We start from the raw sequence: 19,957 nt of genomic DNA on the forward strand, positions 1-19,957 counted from the left end.
ATGAAGGAATCAACTCTGACCCCAATGACTTTGATTCCTGCATGTTTTGAAGTTTTCCCAGCCAAACGAGTATTACATTTGGTACCCAGGAGCACTACTCTCGTGTATCCACCAATCGCCATTTTACTACAATTTCATAAAACGATCACATGAATTGTGACAACAAATTAGCTCAGGGTTTATTTGACTGACCCCTTAATAGGAATAAGCTAAATTGAGGAACTAATGCGTGCAAAAGAAAACAAATTCTAAAGAGACCGTGCTCTTGTATTAAATCGTTGAAACAAACTGCCAGACTTAAGGTGTTTGATGTTTGATGTCACGGGTTTGGCGCCTACACGAAGAAAAACGCTTTTACAATAGCGAGACGTTTTTACAATACGAGCATAAGGGTGTGGTACGACAGGAACTCCGATCTAATTTTTAGCGGGTTTCGAAGTTTTCCCAATCAAATGAGAATTATACACGTTGTTGTCCATCATTGTTAGTTTCGGTTATTCCATCGGTTTTTTACTACAATTTCTTGTGATCGATTGCGAGTACCAATAAGAAAGGCCTCCCGAAGCAATTCGTACGCATCTTTCGTGCTCGCCAAAACGGCTTCCCGCGTGCACTTACTCGATAGTGCACGCTAAGCATGAACCAATTGTTAATTTTTCTTAAAGACCGGCTAACAAACTTTAAGCAGACTAAGTAACAGTAAATAAAACATTTTATTTATTTCCGGACTATAAACCTGGATCATTTGTTGTGGAAAAAAAGAAGAAAGTGTATTCACCCAAAGAAATTAATCTTTACTTCTCTTTTCCTTAGTAATAAGACAAGATTGTTGAGTATAGACGAAATGGTGCTCAAGGAATTCATCCATATTCTACTAGCTACGGGCACCTCAGTCAATGTGTCAGAAAAGCCCTCAGACACGGAAAGGGCCATTTTGTGGAATTGTATCTCAAGGGTGCTGACACGTGAAGGGACATATTTCTGGGACATATCTCAGCAACGTGTGGCAGCCTGGACAAAATCACAACATGCACTCGCACACAATGCATTTAGAGGGGCATGTTGTCAAGAAACACGTCCCTGCACTGTAGCGCAATATCGGACATGTCGCTGAAAACATGTCTCTGGATTCAGTGCCGTAGGCAGGGGTGTGCGATGGGTGCGTCCGCACCCACATGCGCCACAGGTCTGCCATATCGGGTATGCTGTGATTTTAATTTGTCCCAGCTACACATCACTAGCTGTGACATATTCCTGCTACATGTCCACCATAAGTGTCATAAGGTGACGACCATGGTAATAAATAACATTTTATTTTGTGAAATATGTTAGTACTTGGGACTTTCCATTAAAAGAGGTAGTTGTATATTTTTTCTAACGTAATAAAAAGATGCCTTTTTGATCATATGCTATTAATAATACTCAGTACACTACTAAACTATACTACCTTTTCTATAATAATATACTACTTAAAGCATCATACATATAAAAAAATGTTATAAATAAAACATATCATATATATATATATATAAATCTCATAATTTGTTTCCATGAAAATTGTAGTTGATAGAAACACTCATGGCCACTCTTATCAGTGTGAAAAAATTTGAAAAAGTCTTGTTCTCTACGTTATGTAATTCTCCCAAATATTCACTTATGTTTGCATAAAGCTAAGGAACATAAGTAGACATTCACTATGTTCTACTGGAAATCGGAGAATCCAATTGGTCAGTCTCTCATCATTGTCTAGCAACTACTGAAACAATTAGTCAACAAAGTGCACTGTAATAATTACGTAAATATGAAGTTTCATAATGCTGCTTTCTTGAACTATTATGTGATATGTTCTGCTTCATGGGAAGTAGCCTTTATGCATGATAACGTCATATTAACAAAATGTAACACCAAGCCTTGTTTTCTTAATCCTCTGCTATCTTCATTCGTTCGTGCTAAAACTTACAAGTTTGCACTTTGAAAACGAGACTGGAAGTAGACGTTCTGACAGTAGACAAAATCTATCGTCTCGAAATATTGACATTCGCACATTCATGGCATAATGGCCTTCTCCCTAGAGTACTTGACGATATATTTAAATATGCTAGAAATATGCATGGATACAACACAAGATATACAGCCAAAGAGAATTTTTATAAGTATAGAGTAAACACTAATGTAGGAAAGCAATCCGTCACTTTCATGGCAATTGATATTTGGAAAGACCTTCCATCTTCTTTGAAAGACTTAAGTGTGTTAGCATTTCCCAAGCAAATAAAACGTTACCTCCTGTCAGAACAAAAACTAAACTGACTTTCCATTAAACTAAGTTTGTAAATTCGTAAGTCCTCTTCCCTATTGTTTCTTATTAATCACCTGCAGGCTTTTTATACTATTGATAACATTAATTGTACGGGGGAGCTAACTTGAAAACCTACCAGTTCATTTAGCTTCCCAGCTCAATACTTAATCATAACTACAAATTCCTGTAATATATTATTTCTATCTAATTAAGAATACGAACACAACTGTAAACTTAAATATGAGCTAAATAAAAATTATTATTACTATTATCTTGGTAGTGAAAGAAGCTAAAATTAAGCCAGTCTGATGTGAACATGCATAAGGGCTATTTTTGCCATTACAGCAAAGCTGCTGTCGTGGTGAAAACAAACTTTGATTCGAAGGCATGCAGTGCTTGCTGCAGAGAAAACGTTGCTAGCCATGTCTGTGCTATACTGTACATCCTATGGGCAATTTCTAATACAACTTGCAAATAACATTGCAAGAAAAGTAGCAGAGCGTACCAAAGGAGCATGCGTCAGTTCAAGTACAGCATATCTCTTCCGCAAGATCTCTGCGGCTAACGTGTGGATGAACCAGTGCGTCATGTAAGACCTGGTAAGTAGCAGCTGAGCCGTCCCTCCGTTTCCAGTGTAGTAACATTTGATATGCCTTTTCTGAGTATTCTTCATTTTCCTTGTGAAATGCTGTTAGCCTTGCTTCATCGATTTTCAGACGACGTCCGAGTGGTTTCCAGCCTGCTGCGATCTTCTGTGAAAGTTTCTCTAAAACTTCTTCATTGGGTTGTCCTTCTTTAACTGTCAATCAGAAAGAAAACAAAACCAAAATATTTTGTCTAGCTTGCTTTTCATAAATGACGTTTCTTTTACTTGTTCAACGTGTGATAAGATGTGCAAAATAATCATTAAATTCGACTCCCGGAACCGGTGTCATATGTGGGTTGAGTTTGTTGTTGGTTCTCGCCCTTGCTCCGAGGGTTTTTCTCTGGGTTCTCTGGTATTCCTCCCTCGACAAAAATCAACACTGCTTTTTCCTTATTTAGTGTTCTCCTGTTGTGCACATGTACTATTGCTTCTAGTTTTACATTATTATCAGGTCTTTGTACAGACGGAACAAACTGTTTTCAGCATGAGTACCTAAAACACTAAACGTTTGAAAATAGTTGTAATTCATTTACAATGCATGTTTGCTATCTAATAAAGTAGCAGATTAGTGCCCTCCACGGGGGGGGGGGGGGGGGGGGGGGTGTACTTGGGATTTCAAGTGGTGGGGATGATCGAATGGGGGCAAAAATAGGGCTTCCAAGAAAACCCAAAAAAATCCCTGGACCAAAAATCAAACCATAATTATTCAAAAAATCCCAAGCCAAATTTCTGACCCATTAAATTTTTCCACAATTTTTACACAAAGAAAAACATTAGAAACATGTTCAGTGTTTGTACTTTATTTGCAGAACCAAGGCACTGCCAAGAATCATTAGATTGTTTTCAATACCAAGGAAAAATCCCTACTTAAATAAATCAAGCCACACAAAAAAATACTTGCCAAATCCCCAAAAAATCCTGGAATCAAAAATTCCAAACCTCAAAAACTACTTCCATCACTCCCTGTCACTTGAAATCCCCAGTACCCCCCCCCCCCCCAGATCAAATCTGAGTTCCCACTAAGCACAACCACTACAAAAAAAAAAAAACTAGTTGTATACAGTAGTCTGAAAAAAAGGGATCAGAAAATGCAGACGAAAATGTACCTGTCAATACAGCAGCCATTGGATGTGAAGACTATGCAGGTTTCTATCACTAGATGTTGCTTAACTGCAAGATCTCCTGCAAAACATGACACATATCTCAATAAAGTATTTCAATGTTGCAAGTCTTATAGCAAGGTAAACCATATTGGGGTGGGGTGTGGGAGGGGGAGGGGGGGTTGTTTGTTGATTTTAAAACAAGCATTTTATATGGGATGGTTCTGCCCCAAGCTGCAAACCCTTACCTTTTTATATCATTTTTGACAGAAAAGGTAACCCATTCCTATACCTTTGATGAAATGAAAGGTATGCATCCCTACAACAGCATAAAATTGCTTTGTCAAGACACAAATCGTTTTATCAGGATTGTGTGTGGTGAGATAATACGTAGTCACCAAAAGAAGGAATGACCTAAAATGATCTAAAATGACCTAAAATGATCTAAAATGACCTAAAATGATCTAAAATGACCTACATCGAGAGCTAAAATGATCTAAAATGACCTACGTTGTTCGTATGTGGCTTCTGTGCAAAAACTCTTTCCTTGCCTTTGCTGGAATCTACTGTATAACTTTTTGCAGGTCACCATAGAAAATTCAAGAGCCACATAAGGCAATACGCACAGCTGTCTAGTGCAAAAGTGCAAAGTGAAAGAAGGAGAAACAGCTTAGGAAAAGCACAGGAAAATCAGTCCAATTTATTATTTGGGTAATGTCAAACAATATGTTGCGTGACGACCAAACAACGACCAATACAATTTTTCTAAGGGGGGAGGGGGAGCACATGAAATAACTTCTGTTCGGGACAACTTCCGTACACGGCAACTTTCATCAACATCTGATTTATAATATAATACCGTATTTTCTCAAATAAACGCCCCCGGCGTTTATTCCAAACTTGGCTTCGTGAACCCGGCGTTTATTTGAAGCCGGCGTTTATTAACGGACTGCAATTTTCTGCCAATTTTTCAGATTGATTTATTGTTACCGATCTTCGAGACCAAGGGGCAGTTTGTCAAGGAGGGACGATTTTTCTCTTCGTTCTGCCCCGAAAAAGTGTCCCTGGGTATCCAAAGGTGATTATTTTCCAAAGGTGCACTTTTATGGATTGGATAGTTTATGTTGCAATCGAGACTTGTGACAAACATAATATATTTACTTGTTAGCTTGACCTCAAATAAACGCCGGGACCTCGAACAAACGCCCCCGGCATTTATTTAAAAACTAGCAATTTTGACCCGGCGTTTATACGAGGCCGGCGTTTAATCGGGGTCCGGCGTTTAATCGAGAAAATACGGTATACCTCATTCATTGTGTGATCGAGTCCACAGCTAACCTGTAATCAGGCTTTCTTTTTTTCGCGGTGTTGACTACACCGCCACGAGAAAAAAACGCCTGATTGCAGGTTACAGGTTAGTCCACAGCAGCCATCTGAAAACCCGCATAACCATAAATTATTTGGGTTGGACATCACACAACACTTCTGCCGTCAGAAACTGACTTTGCGTGACGCGTATACATGTGTTCGTTTCAATTTTCATGTTTCGAGTAAGGTTTTTTGTGATTTGTAATTTATTATAGATTGGAAAAAGTCCTTTTTCTTGGGTTGAATGTTTTAGGACTTATTAGACCAATTGCAACTAGTTGAAGGCCGTTTTAGAGCATTTTCGATCTTTGTTTTACCGACGTGATCATCATAGATCATGAAGGTCATTTGCGAACATTGAACATCTCAATGCAGGTCATTTTAGATCATTTTACATTTCAATACAGGTCATTTTAGATCATTTTAGGTCATTCCTTCTTTTAGTGACTACGGAGTAATATGGTTTAATTAGGACTTTCAAAGAAACTCATTTCCCAAAAACGCTACTAGGAGAGTTCGCAATCTGTTAAGATCATATTTGACATTACCTGAAGCATTGAGGACTTCAGTACAGAGCGTACATTTTCTACCCTCTGATGCCTAAAATAAAAATAAAAAAGCACCATGAATGCTGAACTGCCAAGTTATGATCATCACAGATTGATTACAGACCTGTTACCGAAGACATTTTGGAAAATTTGAGTAAGGGATATCCCCCAGGGGAGAATACAGTTCAAATGCCCAGCCCCACAGCAGTTCTGTATGGCCAAAAAATTCACACGTTACATCACTGGTATCCATAGCAACCATTGTCCCGGGGACTCCCTCCCTACTACTTTGCCCACATATTACTTTAAGCTGCCGTACGTAGGCTATTTTTCTGTCGTCACTCAGAAAAAGATTAGACACTTAATTAAGCACTATTGTAATGATTTAGATATCAAACTAGTTTTTTCTTCTTTTAAGATCGGTAATCTTTTTGGGGTGAAAGACCCTATCCCCGGCGGTCTCCGTTCGCATGTGGTTTACAAGTTTGCATGTGCGGGCTGTAATGCCTGTTATGTCGGCGAAACCACCCGACATTTTGCTACATGCATGCGTGAGCACTTAGCCAGTGATAAGGCCTCACACATTTTCAAACACCTTCAGAATTCTGAACGTTGTCGCTCCTTGTGTTCAATAGATTGCTTTCATATTTTAGATCACGCCTCTACCACCTTTCAACTTAAGATAAAGGAGGCTATCCATACTCAAAAGGAACTACCTTGCCTCAATCAACAATTACACCATGTAAATCTAAAATTATCCTTCTAATTCACACATTTTCACGTTCTGTTGTTACTACTTGTCTTAATTAACATTTTTTGTCTACTTATAATTCAACTCTCTGTGCTTTGTAAACCATTCAACTGAAGATGACAGATGCTCTGTCGAAACATGTCTTTAAAACTTTAAAAATTGTCGTTTTTTCTTAAAATAAAATGTTGTATAAAGAAAGTCCATGAAAACGGTCCAAAGTACCCACTACGTATACGGGCAAACAACATAGATGCCAAGTCTCACGCTTTTGGCGTGAGACTCACTCTTTTTGACCCAATCTCACGCAACCACGCCATTCAGACAAAATATCACGCTTTTTTAAAAATACTACAACTTGAGGAAAAAGTCTTATTAATTTAAATAAAGAGATATACTTTCGGCATGTACTAAAACCCGAAACAACGAAACGAAACCACCGAAACGAAACCGCCGAAACAACCGTAACGGCCGAAACGAACGAAACGAAACAAAATCAGCGGTTTCGGTCGTTTCGTTTCGGTGGTTTCGGGTTTTAGTATATGCCTATACTTTCAGCTGTACTTTGGTAGAGATGAACGCTTATCGAGTAGGGAAGAGTTTAAAAACAACAAACGCTTGCCCGGAATGAAGGAAATCGGCTCTTCGCAACTTAATTTTTAAAAAAAAATTTCTGGGGGAGCATACCCCCTTAGAAGTTCGGCCCTCTGGGTCTCACTATTGCCCCTTCGGGACAATTCAATTTCTCACTCCATACCAACCAAAAAACTTGGCATCTATGAAACAATTACTGTCAAATCCCCCCCTGTGCCCGGTGCATCATTTACAGGTGTCGGAAGACTTTGCAGAACGAGGCATAACACATCCAAACAACAGCAAAATACTACGGTGTACATGATTTTCCCTAGTGGCAAAAGGATGACATTCAACCTACATAAAGACATACAAGGGACACTTTGCTCACTCAATTTAAGCTCATAATTTGGAACTACAGTTTGATCTGTTAGCATGAACACCATGTTGCTGTAAACAACATCATTCTAAGCTGTACATGTTAAAAGAAATTATGAACGGACCTGTTGTTTGATAAGAGTTTCTATAAACAGTCACACCATCAAGTCAGCCATCTTGGAGCAGTACTCTGTAGGGACACCTTGTGCGATTTTACATACAGGATTTCAGTATATTAAAGGCCTGGTTACCAGGACTGTCTCTAAAAGCAATATGGCGGACGAAGTCAGTCTTCGTAGACGTCTTGGTATTGTTGAGTTTTACAGTGGTATTGGCGGGATGCACTTCGCCTTAAAAGGTAAACAGAGAACCTACTTTTTAGGAACCTGTTAGGCTAAAATTTGCCAGTTAGATACCCTCTTTGCAAGAACCTCTTTAGCCTGAAATTTGAAAACAGGTTCATATTTTCTAAAATTGATTAAAAATAAGAGAAGTCAACATTCCGGATACCCTTTGAAGACACCTAGGAGTCTTGTCACTCCAGTTGCAATGTAAATGCAAAATGTTGAAAATCATAACATATTATTATTGATACGATCCACATAACTATCAACGATCAACATAACTAATAACAGGACGTTACAAATAAAATAAAAAAATAAAATCGATCGAAATCGATCATTGAAAACCTGATCGATTAATCGATATTACTCGATAGTATTCGATACTGATCAATCGATTAGTTAAAATAATCGATAAAAATCGATAATCACACGATTTGGTATCGGAGTATTGATTTTGATCGATTACTAGAGCGAAACTTAAATTCATTGGCATCTCGGAATGAAAAAGAAATCAAAACAAAATCAAACAAAAAATAACCACTGTGTCTTACTGTGACCGCCGGTTCTTGATTGGATAACCCAATGTCATATGGAGCAATGAAAGCTGGAAGATAGCATGAAACAGACGTACGAAAATGTTGCACTTAGGGATCGAACCTGTAACACGCATTCTTTCATCAAAGCAAGTCCCGGAATATCACGTGGAAACCGAAGAATGGTGGAATCCGTGGAATAAACCCAGTAAACCGAATAAGTCATTGCAAGAATATTGAAGAATATTGTTTCCGAGCATAACTGTATTGTGCCTTGGGTGAATTCAATTAAACCAAATTTCAAAGGTCGTTCTCTTCTACATTCGCCGGCACAGCATCTTGTTCTCTGATATGTTGTTCCTTGCTTACTTATTTGCCTATTATCTCTTCACCCTCGTTTCCAGTAACTTTCCGGTGTTAAAAACCAAAATGGCGGACGCGGCGAGGAAAGCTGTACAATATTTTTCTAAGTAATCGATATTTTCGATAGGAATTGATAAAAATCGATAGAAACCGATAGAAATCGAACTCTAATTACAAATCAAATCAAAATCGATAATCACAACAACTTTTGCTATCGATTTTTATCGATTTTCGATATAAATCAATTAATTAGTATCGAAAATTATCGAATTTTATCGATTTTTTTAAGTATCGAAATTATCGATTTGTAACGTCCTGTTTATAAACATAACTAAAATTTTTTGAAAATTCATATAAGAAAGAGGCTAAATACCACTAAATTTCTATTAGCAAAAATGTATTTTTTTATCCAGATAAGAACATCTATGTAAGAACCTGTTTAGGATAACTTGGGAAAATGCAGGTTCATACTTGCAGGCTGTTACTGTATTTTAAATCCGTCAGTACAAGGCTGCTGCCTAATGGGCGCCCGGTCGCCAGAGGCGCCTAAGTTACGAGCGCGGGCGACTAAATTTTTGTTCAAGGAGCCCGCATGGGTGCCTAAACATTGATCTTCCACTCCCATCTTTTGACTTCAATTTCCTTGTAACCTTGTTTCATTGGCATAAAAAGTCCCATTAAAAACAAGAACTGCTTCATTTTAAAACGGAAACGCTGAAATTGTTTGCATTTGGCGTATTAAGTACGTAACGTGTCTTTGCAAAATTCAGCAACTTCGAAAACCATTTGTTTTCAAGTGTTTAGGACTGGGCCTAACTTCCAAATATGGAATGTGTTATGTTCTGGATTACGTTTCATTTGCTTTGTTGACGTTTCGGAGAATTTTCGAAGTGAATCTGAAGAAATATTTACGGATACAAATTAAAGTGAAATCAATCTGTTTGCTACTGCAGTCATGGATCAGGTCTGAAATAATTTTAATCTGCAAAAGCTCGATACAAAAACCTTTCCGACTGGCTTAAACTTACATACCGGTAAAACAACGTGCCAAATATCGTGATGTGTACACAAACTTACGTGGCGCGTTTAACATGTAATTCAGCTTAATCTATAAAGCATTGAACGCCTAACTTTAATAGGACGTAAAATGTATGCCTCTTTCTTTTCATGTGACATTTCATATGTGCTGCCGATTTTTGGTGGACTTAGGTTGTTAATTTCAACAAACTGTTTCATGTTTTCACGTTTATAAGCAGTCCTGAGCATTCTCGGGCATTGATCCGTGACTAGCAAATTTTTGTGCTAGAAACCTCAGTCCTTTTGCCTGCTCAGATATTCAGTTTGATTAAAATATATTGTTTTTGTTACTACATTTATTTTATAAACAACTTATTTGATAAGATTAGTAATTTGAAGTGTTTTCACAACTTAATTTTTCTGTTCTATTTTTGTCAACTGGTTATCATGTAACAAAGATAAGATCAAAACTTAATTAAAGTGTTTACACAGATGTTTTTGACTTCTCATTACCTTTTTCTAAACCTAGGAAAAATAGACGTGCCTAATTATTGCTTTTTTTTAACCATGATTACTAAAATATTAATTGAACTGGATTTTTCTGTTTCATGTACATTGATTTTCTAAGTGAAAAACATATGAAAGTACATGAAATACATTCATTCTGGCACTGGCTTAACAAATGAATTAACCCTTCACGCTCTCAACTAAATGCATGTCAGTTTTCATTGTTGGTTTATTTCTCCCAGCCCAGCTAGTGATTTAACCCACAGAGGGGAGAGATATATATATTGCTGATATTGATGACTTATCCAACTTCTTACCTCTGGGTCTCTGAGGTTGCTGCAGAGTAAAAAAAAAAGTTTTATGGGGAGGGTACCCTTACCCTTTCATGAACCATTTCTGCAACGTCTTTCCCAGGATCTCATGAACGAGGTTGCCATTTTTGGGGTATGTGAAAGTGACCCTTAACCTTTTAGAGACCATATACCCCCTCATGAAGATGGCACCCCTTTCACATACCAACAGAAGAAATACTACATCTTTTTTCTTATTTTTCACTTAATAAAAAACCAGTTTCCCTCCCACCCCCCCCTTTTGTATACTCCAACTCCTAAAATCCCTATCCTTTTATATACCTACAGCCTGAGAAAGGTATCCCTGTTGGGCGAAGCCTCCCCATATAGTCCACTATAGGGAGTACCCCCTAGGGGACATTCGGGTACATGTATATTATAGCAATAATGTTGGGGGAAGGTTGACTCCCTGGGCCCCTCTCCAAGACCACATTGTTGACCACATATTTGCCTGAGTAACCCCCCCCCCCCCCACCCCAGATTTGTCTTCAGCAACTTTTAAGCTGGGCTCCTAACATAATGGCTCGGGCTCCTAAATATTGATGTTAGGAGCCCGAAGGGCTCCTTAAAAATTTCCTTAGGCAGCAGCCTTGCAGTATAAAACACAGACTGCGGACTACGGACTACGGACTACGGACTACGGACTGGGTTTAAAACATGAACTGGGGTATGAAATGCGGACTGGGTATAAAATACAGACTACGGTATAAAATGCCGACTTAGCATATCTAATGCATTTCAAAGCAAGTTCAACCATTACCAAGCTGAAAAGAACTACTTCAAAGAACTTCCGTGTATTTACAATAAGTAAAAAAAAAATTAAGGCGGTGGCTTGTTCTAAGATTCTTTCTTTGGGGAAAGTGCAGATTAGAGTTTTTCTTCAGTTTTCTTAAGCATTTTTAATTAGCTTTTGGCGAAATTTCTGGTTTTGCTATTTTACATAAATTAATAGTGTTATCTCTATTTGGTACACAAAACAACGTATTTGTGGTTGATCTCCTTCTGTGTGCCAGGGATGGGGAATTGACTGCCAAGAAGTTTTAAAAACATGACAAATCCCCAAGGGTATGCCCTTGGGGTGGATGGTAACAGGCAGAATTGAACCATACAGTAGTTATAAAATTAAGGATACTTTTTTCGGAACTATTTCTTGCTATACTTCGCCTTTGATATTTCTTTCAACAGTCTGTATTTTTTACTGACTGTATATCAAGGCTGTGCTCTAAGGAAATTTTCTGGGAGCCCTTCGGGCTCCCAACCCTGCCAGGTAGGGTGCCCAGCCCTTTGGGTTGGTCGCCCAAACTAATTAATTATTCAATTTATTAATTATTCAATTAATTAATTTATTAATATTATCATGGTTTAATAAGTTAATAATTAATTTACAATAAATTTAAATCATACAACCAATTAAGATTTGTTGTTGATTTTATTTCACAGCACACTCACTATTCACACTCACTATTCTATTGTTTTTGTCAATACAGACCTAATACAGAGAGTTTGTAAGAGGTTTTATTTCGAATGATGACATTATGGTCTAACCCTAAACAAGTTGCAGGTCTCATTTTTTTTTTCATTAAAATTGACTAAATTGCAAATTTCATGGCATACAAATATGTAGTTCAACAATCAGAAGTTCTTTGTTACTTAAGCAAGCAAATACATTATCTTATAAGTATCAAAAACGAAACTGTCATTCCACAGCCTTAAACTCTAAATGTATCAGACGTAAATAAAAATTTAGTGTTCACTGCCACTGAAATTAATTAGTAAATCTGATAAGTAAATCTTAATGACGAACTTGCAAATTTCAGGGCATACAACAGCATGGTTGACGATTTACACGACTGTAGTTTTACTGTAGCGGCTTTGTGAATCGTGAGTCAAAAAAGTGTGAATTCCAGTATGCCTGTCATATGAAACCCATCGAAATTTTCGCGCCAAAACGTTAGAATTTCTACCTTTTCGTAAAAAATTAATTCTTTATCTAGTTTCATAAAAGAACGCCAGAGAAGCTAGGGCTAAAATCATTAATTGCAAGCTTTTCTTGTTTCATCGATCGGTTTATTTGTCGAGAGTTTAAAAAAAATAAGAAAGTCGCAAGAATTTAAGAAAGAACATTTATTATAAATAGGTTGAGTTTCTATTCTTGTGACGGCTGAAAGAACCGCCATTTGAATGATAATCTGAGCCATGCAATTGATAAAGAAACGGACTGATTTAAACATGCAGAAATTTATGGAACTGCCAACAATCTTACATTTAAAATCTTTTTTACAGTTCACAAGGGTTTAATTTCACACACGGCGAAGTGATTGTTACTATTTTTAGCGGCCACCGCATTTTGACAAACTTGTGATATCCAACGAAAATTCCTTTATTAGCGTAAATATCTCCAAAGTTCTATTAAATATCGTTAGAAATTTCATTTGAAATTACCACAGTAAATCAAGTTGTAAAACAAATAAATTCCATTAAGCTGAATGACAACAACATTTTATCGAGATTTGCTTTAATTAGAGTGCAACAAGTCGTCGCTAAATTAATCTATTCCTTTGTAAACATCTCCAGACGCAGAAATTTGCATGTGCGAAGAATTTCATTTCATGCTAACACTAACTCACTGCCCTTACGAAAACTATTGATATACCAAAATAAATGGGAACTAAACCATCTCGAAGAAAAAATCAAGATTTTCAACCCATATTATTATATTTTTTTAAAATGTTCGTGCGGTCCGTCACGTGCAAAGTCAAGCTTGTGTTAAATCATGTGGAACGAACTTGACAGCGCCGGCAAGCGTAAACATTTGACTCCGTAATGTGTGGAAGGCTATTTTCCCGCAAAAAACATAATCAATCTGCAAAAACATAATTTTACAGTCAATTTCCTGCTATACTACAGTGTGGAACAGCGAACAAGAGGGCCAGCCGTGCCCGGCCGGGCCACCAGTTTTATTTTCTGGTCGCCCGAGAGCAAATGTTAGTCGCCTGAGGCGACCGGGCACCGCTAGAGCACAGCCTTGGTATATATACATCAATACTGTTTATCGATATCACTGGCCAGTCACTGGAAAAAGTCCACCTTGATTGAAAGTTTGACTTAACTGTAAGTCAGACTTTTATTTTGCCACTGGATGAGGGCCTGGGGTGCACCATAACTGTGCTTTCAAATTATTTTTTTTATAACTATCTTCAAACAATGTTTGTGTTGCATTTTGTATGTGATAATGCTACGTATGTCAGTTTTCTTTATGTACAAAAAAATGTATATTTCATCTCCCATTGCTTTCAGGATGTCAATTTTCTGGTAAAGTACTTGCAGCTTTGGAGATCAACACAACTGCAAACCAAGTGTACCAGTTAAACTTTGGTGATACAAAATTACTTCAAAAAAATATAGAAGTGAGTTTACATCAGTACAATGTACATCTCTAATTGACTATTTAACTCCTTAAAGTCTGGTTTTCGCTCAAAGGACAGAGAGTCAGAGTCAGAATTGTAATCAGAGTCATCAGAAGAGAGTCATGAACAATTAAAGTCATAAGCGCATTATTTATAATATCTCCAGTTCTACTTACATGTATGACCCACTGAAAGCTAGGAAAAGTTAAATTACCGGTATTATGAAAAAGGGTGGTATGAAGATGTAACATCATTTACCTGAAAAAAAAACTCAAGACCCCCTTCAAGTTTTCATTAAATTTTTAAAGCCCCCTACCCACGCCAATGTGCATCGCTAAAGTTTCATAACCCCTCCCCACCCCATGGTAGTATAATATTTACCCTCAATATGCACAAAGACCTCCCTACTCAATATTTAAATTGTCTGGGTTGAATTGTATAAAAATCCTGACATATGATGAAAACCTGGTAGCTTTTTTGCCAGATCTGGTAATCAGCAATATAATCTTGGTATCGGAAAGCTGTTCTTCCTCCCCTTGTGATCTCAACAAAATTTTTGTGAGCCCCCCCAACATACCCCCAAAATTTTAACCCCCTCCCCCCTTAACATTTTCATGCCACCTTTCCATATTAAAAAATCTTGCCCCAGTAGATCACTGGTGTTGCAAGCAAAAGCAGAAAAACAAACAAATCACAATGCTAGCTTTCATGCACTCTGAGTGCTTTCTTTCAGCTTGCGACTCCTGCTTGTACAAAACTGTAACTCGGGTTTCATGCAACTTTGTTAGTTTATTTTTTCCTTGATTATAACACTCTGCACTTCTCATTAGGACTCCAACTTTTTCCTTGGTGAAAACCAGCTTTAAATGCCCAACATGGACAACTTTGGGGTTTTTTGACTACTTGCCATTCCTTCCGTGGTCAGAATAAATTGTTTCAGAATAAATTGTTTCCGAATATTTTCATTCATTTGATTTTTCAGTCTTTATTTTAAAAGAAAAATCGAACACCAGTAGTCCAAGGAATCAGAGTGTCATCAAATGGGGGAAACATCACTCATTAACTTTGTCATTTTTTTTTCTCAACACAAGACAATACATGTAAGTGTATCAGTAGCTCACTTTATTGCTGGTCACTCCTTAGTCTGATCCCAGAAAAGGTGGGTAGGGAGTAGATAATCGGGCTTAATATAGAGGTGCCAGTGATTTTAAATATTTTTAACATTCCCTTAATCATTGTGAATCACTATGGCCTAAGCTACCTCTTCCAATTATTTAAAAACAGTGTTCATGTACCACAACTAAACCCACAAAACTCACCACGGTCCAAACGCTTACCACCCCCCCCCCCTCCTCCTTTAAAAAAAAGAAAACCTTTAAAACCCCCTTGAAATCACCATACAGAATAAGTGAATAATATTTTGCATTAGGGATTTAGTGTATAGTAAAAAAACACTGGTTTGATATGACTGTTTGGCTAGTTTGTGCTTTAAATACCGCTTTTAACCATATTTTACTGTTAAAGTACTGTTCAGGTTTTTTCTGTAAATGTGACCTCTCACGCAAAAACGTACACTAATACAGAGATTAAGCATGACGTTTATTTTTCCCGCGAACGGCAAAAATTCAACTTCTGCTGTCTTCGGTTTGGTGTTTATACGCGGAAATGAGAAGTTTTGTGTTTGTCGTGAATGTGCGATTTTTCCACTAATTTTATGAGGGATTGATTTTAGAATTCAATAAAATGGTAAAAAAGTTAAAGACAAGCTCGCGTTTGCCGTTCGCCGCATAACGTCATGCTTAATGTCTCTATTGGCTTTCTGCCGAACGGGTAAAATACACGGCTATCGAACGGGGAACACACGGCTCATAAAGCCGTATGGAACGGATGAAACTGCACGGCTGAATGGCTTATAATTTATTCGGAACGCACGGTCATGAACGAGTGAACGGCTTACGAAAATTTGTGAACGCATAGCGATGAACGGTGGAACGGCTAATGAAGATTTTGAACCGACAGCTGTGAACGGCCGACCGGCAAACCGAAAGTTTTAAACGAATAGCTGTAAACAGTAAATAACTGCCTGAACGCAGAAAGACAGAATTAATTCATGATGATATGCATGCAGACGAAAATAATTTACTAGCGGCGGTTAATTTCAAGCTCAAAACAACAAAAATAACTTTGAGAAGTGAATTGTAATTAGTCGAACTTTTGAAAGGTTGCTATTACTGTTATTATTGTTTTTTACTATAAAATGTCAGAAGTGTACTGCAATAGTTTACAAGTTAAATGTTGTTAAAAGGTTTCTAAAGTGCTGGTTGAGAGTCGTATTTTGATTGATCGATACTGTCAGTAATTCTAAATCATTTATTAAGTTAATGATATTTTCAACGACAAATATTTTGTGAAACAATAACCAGGCATTAGGTCAGGATGCAGGGATGGAGCAGAACTGAGAGCACTCACTTCCCACCATTGTGGCTCGGGTTTGCATCCTGGACGCAGTGTAATTTGTGGGTTGTTGTTTGTTGTTGGTTCTTGTCCTTTTTGGGTGGGTCTTTCTTCTGATTGTGCAGTGGTCTTCCCTCAACCAAATGAAGCTATCTGAGAGCCACAGTTTTTAAGTTGAAAGACTGTTATGTTCTACCCTAACTATTAGACAAAGTTCATATATTTGATTTATTTCTGCTTCATAGATTGGAGAAATTTTGTACTAAAAGAACCTGTGTGAATAAATCTTTAATAATAACAGTAAAGTGTTTTAAAAAGGCTTTTCTTTACTTTGGCAGCAGAAAAAGCCTATTTGTGGCTGTCTTCAATTTGAAAGCGTTATTTTTATTTTGACTTTGCCATTGAATTTTTTTACCTCATAACCGCAACAAGTAAACAGACATTTTCTTAAAATCAGTCCAGAAAAATGCTTTTGTGCTTTTCTTGCACATGGCATTTGATCGTTTGACTTTATTGTAATGTACAATTTGTTTTGGGTTTAACTAACTCAATAAAGACAGCAATGAAAATAAACACCAAAAGACTTCCGAAAGTGTTTTTAATTAGTCACCATTTACCACATGAAACAAGTCTGTCAAAGGAGAGACTTTACCTAAGAAGGAGGCTATAAGAAGTTAATAAATTGGTTGTCTTTAGTACTTTCTGTGATATTAACTATGAAAATTTTATTTCTGACATTATTTGAAATTTGGTTTTGCGGCTGAATGGTTCTATTGGAGACAGTTTATGTTATGTAAATGTCGGAGAGCATTCTACATATATACATATATGTATATTTAATATCTTTATTTAATAGAGTGAATTCGTGTAACCCGTTTTTTATATGTTAATGAGTCGTATAATAATTATTCTAATGTTTGTGTACAATAAAACAATACACGAGTGGTCAGAAAACCTCAAAGAAATCACTTTAATAGTTAAACAGAAAATAAGTATAAACAGGACGTGTCTTTCTTTTAGCACTTCAAGAACATGTTCAACCTAAATCGAAAATTAGTTTGTTTTTCTTTACGGGATGTTGAATATAAAATGTTTGTCTAAAATCGCAAGACAATTCAAGGCATGATAAATTTTAGGCCCCGTTATCTGTTTTGGTTTTTACATATTGGTAAATTCTTGAATTTTAACCTGACTTCCACATGCAAATAATACATGTACTTATGATTTGTCCGCAATTTTCTGTTTTCCAGTACAGGTCATTTAAATATTACACGGCGCATTTGCATATAAAAAACGGGTTACACGAATTCACTCTAATATGAGCTAAATAAATTATTATTATTATTATTTACATGCAACCATTAACTTAATTTCATCTCGGATTTACAGAGTAGCTAGTGTTTGCTAATATTTCTAGGAAAAAAATCTTAAGTTTAATTAGCAAACAAGGAAAATTATAAAAAAAATACTAAGCGGATGAATGAAATATTCCACTGACAAATATAACAAAATTACGTAGTAAAATAATATATAATATATAAGATCAGAATGTACGCCAATTTTAATAAAATTATAGTTGTGGTCGAGGTACTTAAAGTCGTTGTTCTGTAAGTATCAGGTAGAGAGTTCCATAGTTTACAAGCAAGATAACTAAATGAATTTAAACCATAGGAAGTAGTAGACGGCATACGATTAGTTTCTCGTTTCTCACATGTACATGTATATCATGATGACTGTTCATCTCCTTGTTCAAGTCCAGTATTTCTACACAATTATTGGTACAACTCTCAAAGTTTCATATTCTTCTTCAGAACTTGAAAAGATCAGGTTACTGACACGCAATGGTAAAACGATTCCAACAACAAATCTCGTTAACGGCGATAAGAATGAAATATAACGAATAAAAATATATATTAGTCGAGGAAACGTTTTAATTACTACAATCGATATAAAAGACACTGTGAACAAAAATATCATGAAACTTAATTGGCACTCTTCAGTTTCGTCATGAGTATAATCCTTGTCTTCGTCGTGAATATCACTGTGATTTCTCGAACATGTGGCAAACACGACAAGATTCATTAGAGAATACGAAAACCCAACCCCGGAAGCAACAAACACAATTCTGACAAAAAGACGCGGCTCATGAGACAAACAACTGTACCACCAACACACTGCGGAAACAATGCTCAGTTGTGCCATTTCTTCAAGTAAAGAAGATACTTCTTGGTTTCGATGATAAAAATTGTTTATAGTGATCACTTTTATATTAAAAGCCTGGACAATCATCATACAAATTGACAGTACTCTGAAGATGTTGCAGAACTCTCTGGGTTTATCGAATCCTTCGATTCCTTCCCACCATTCCACAGCATCCGTGATGATAATCATAACTTGGCAAGCACAGTGACAAACGGCTAATATTTTGCATATCTGAAAAAATGTGTTCTTCGTGTTCTTCAGTCTAAAGCAGTTCCGCAGCATTGCAATGTTGAAGAAGACTCCCACCAAATCAAAGGCAACTACAGAAATTACGTAGATCAAACTCTTGATGGGAAAGTACATATTGGCAAAATTATCTACTGGCCGTCGAGATCAGTAGGCGCTTCAGTTTCGAATAACGTTTCAAAGAGTTCATTGTTCGTCTATGAGGCAAGCTCCTCCGTGCGTTACAGAGTTGTGCGTTGCCACTTGACAAAGTTTTTGTTTAACTTTTGACAACTTGTTGACATCTTTTTCCCCTTTTTCTAAAGGCTTTCGTTTGAAATGGCCAATCAGAGCGCGAAAAGCATGAGAGGTGGAGATATTAAGCTGCTCGATTGCTTGTCGACAGCTGTCAACTTCGCTTGCCTTCTGGCAGTTTGTGTGGCCAATTAAAACGGAAGCTACATCAACTACAGTGAATACTTGAACTGGCCACTTGAAACGAATTGAACCAATGAAAACGTTTTATTGAAAACAAAGAAGAAAGTTGGTATTTTTTTTTGTTAACCTCCATGTTGTTTTTCGGTGTGTTATTACACCTTTGCCATTTTTTTACGTTTCGTGAAAAAATGATTAATAATTTGAGATTTTCTTTAATTTGAAAGTGGAACATTAAAAAATGACTTTAAATATTGTGACATCGCTCCTTTAAATCAATACAATAAACATATAAAACCACAACAAGTGGACCGATAAAACATGAAAACCCTTTCAGAGAAATGTAGTTGTGCTTTGTTGCACATGACACGATGTACTGCATTGTTCTGTACAGTTTTTGTTTGCGTTTTGAAGATACATGCAGTGATCAGAATATGGCGAACCGAAATGTTTGTGAACAAAA

General features: G+C 36.9%; 2 protein-coding genes across 3 annotated transcripts in view; one reads left to right on the plus strand and one right to left on the minus strand.

Moving 5' to 3' along the window:
* LOC144650435 (tRNA (cytosine(38)-C(5))-methyltransferase-like) overlaps window positions 1-19,957 on the plus strand; it is a 31,804-nt gene that overhangs the window by 693 nt on the left and 11,154 nt on the right. Inside the window, exons 2-3 of one of the 2 annotated variants that reach the window (XM_078510113.1) lie at window positions 7,881-8,015; window positions 14,069-14,178. In XM_078510113.1, the coding sequence (XP_078366239.1) occupies window positions 7,931-8,015; window positions 14,069-14,178 (195 nt within the window). In that variant the 5' untranslated portion in view covers window positions 7,881-7,930. Of the gene's footprint in view, window positions 1-7,880; window positions 8,016-14,068; window positions 14,179-19,957 lie in introns of those variants that run through there. The other variant, XM_078510115.1, reaches the window with a different exon arrangement.
* Window positions 695-7,862, minus strand: LOC144650461 (uncharacterized). The gene is made up of 4 exons (XM_078510149.1): window positions 7,783-7,862; window positions 5,959-6,010; window positions 4,049-4,124; window positions 695-3,095 (listed from the first exon to the last, which is right to left on the minus strand). The coding sequence occupies exons 3-4, from the start codon at window positions 4,065-4,067 to the stop codon at window positions 2,821-2,823; spliced, it is 294 nt and encodes a 97-aa protein (XP_078366275.1). The 5' UTR covers window positions 4,068-4,124; window positions 5,959-6,010; window positions 7,783-7,862; the 3' UTR covers window positions 695-2,820.

This window comes from Oculina patagonica, chromosome 4 (assembly GCF_052425735.1).
Source record: "Oculina patagonica isolate OP01 chromosome 4, crgOcupat, whole genome shotgun sequence".
Lineage (NCBI taxonomy): Eukaryota > Metazoa > Cnidaria > Anthozoa > Scleractinia > Oculinidae > Oculina > Oculina patagonica.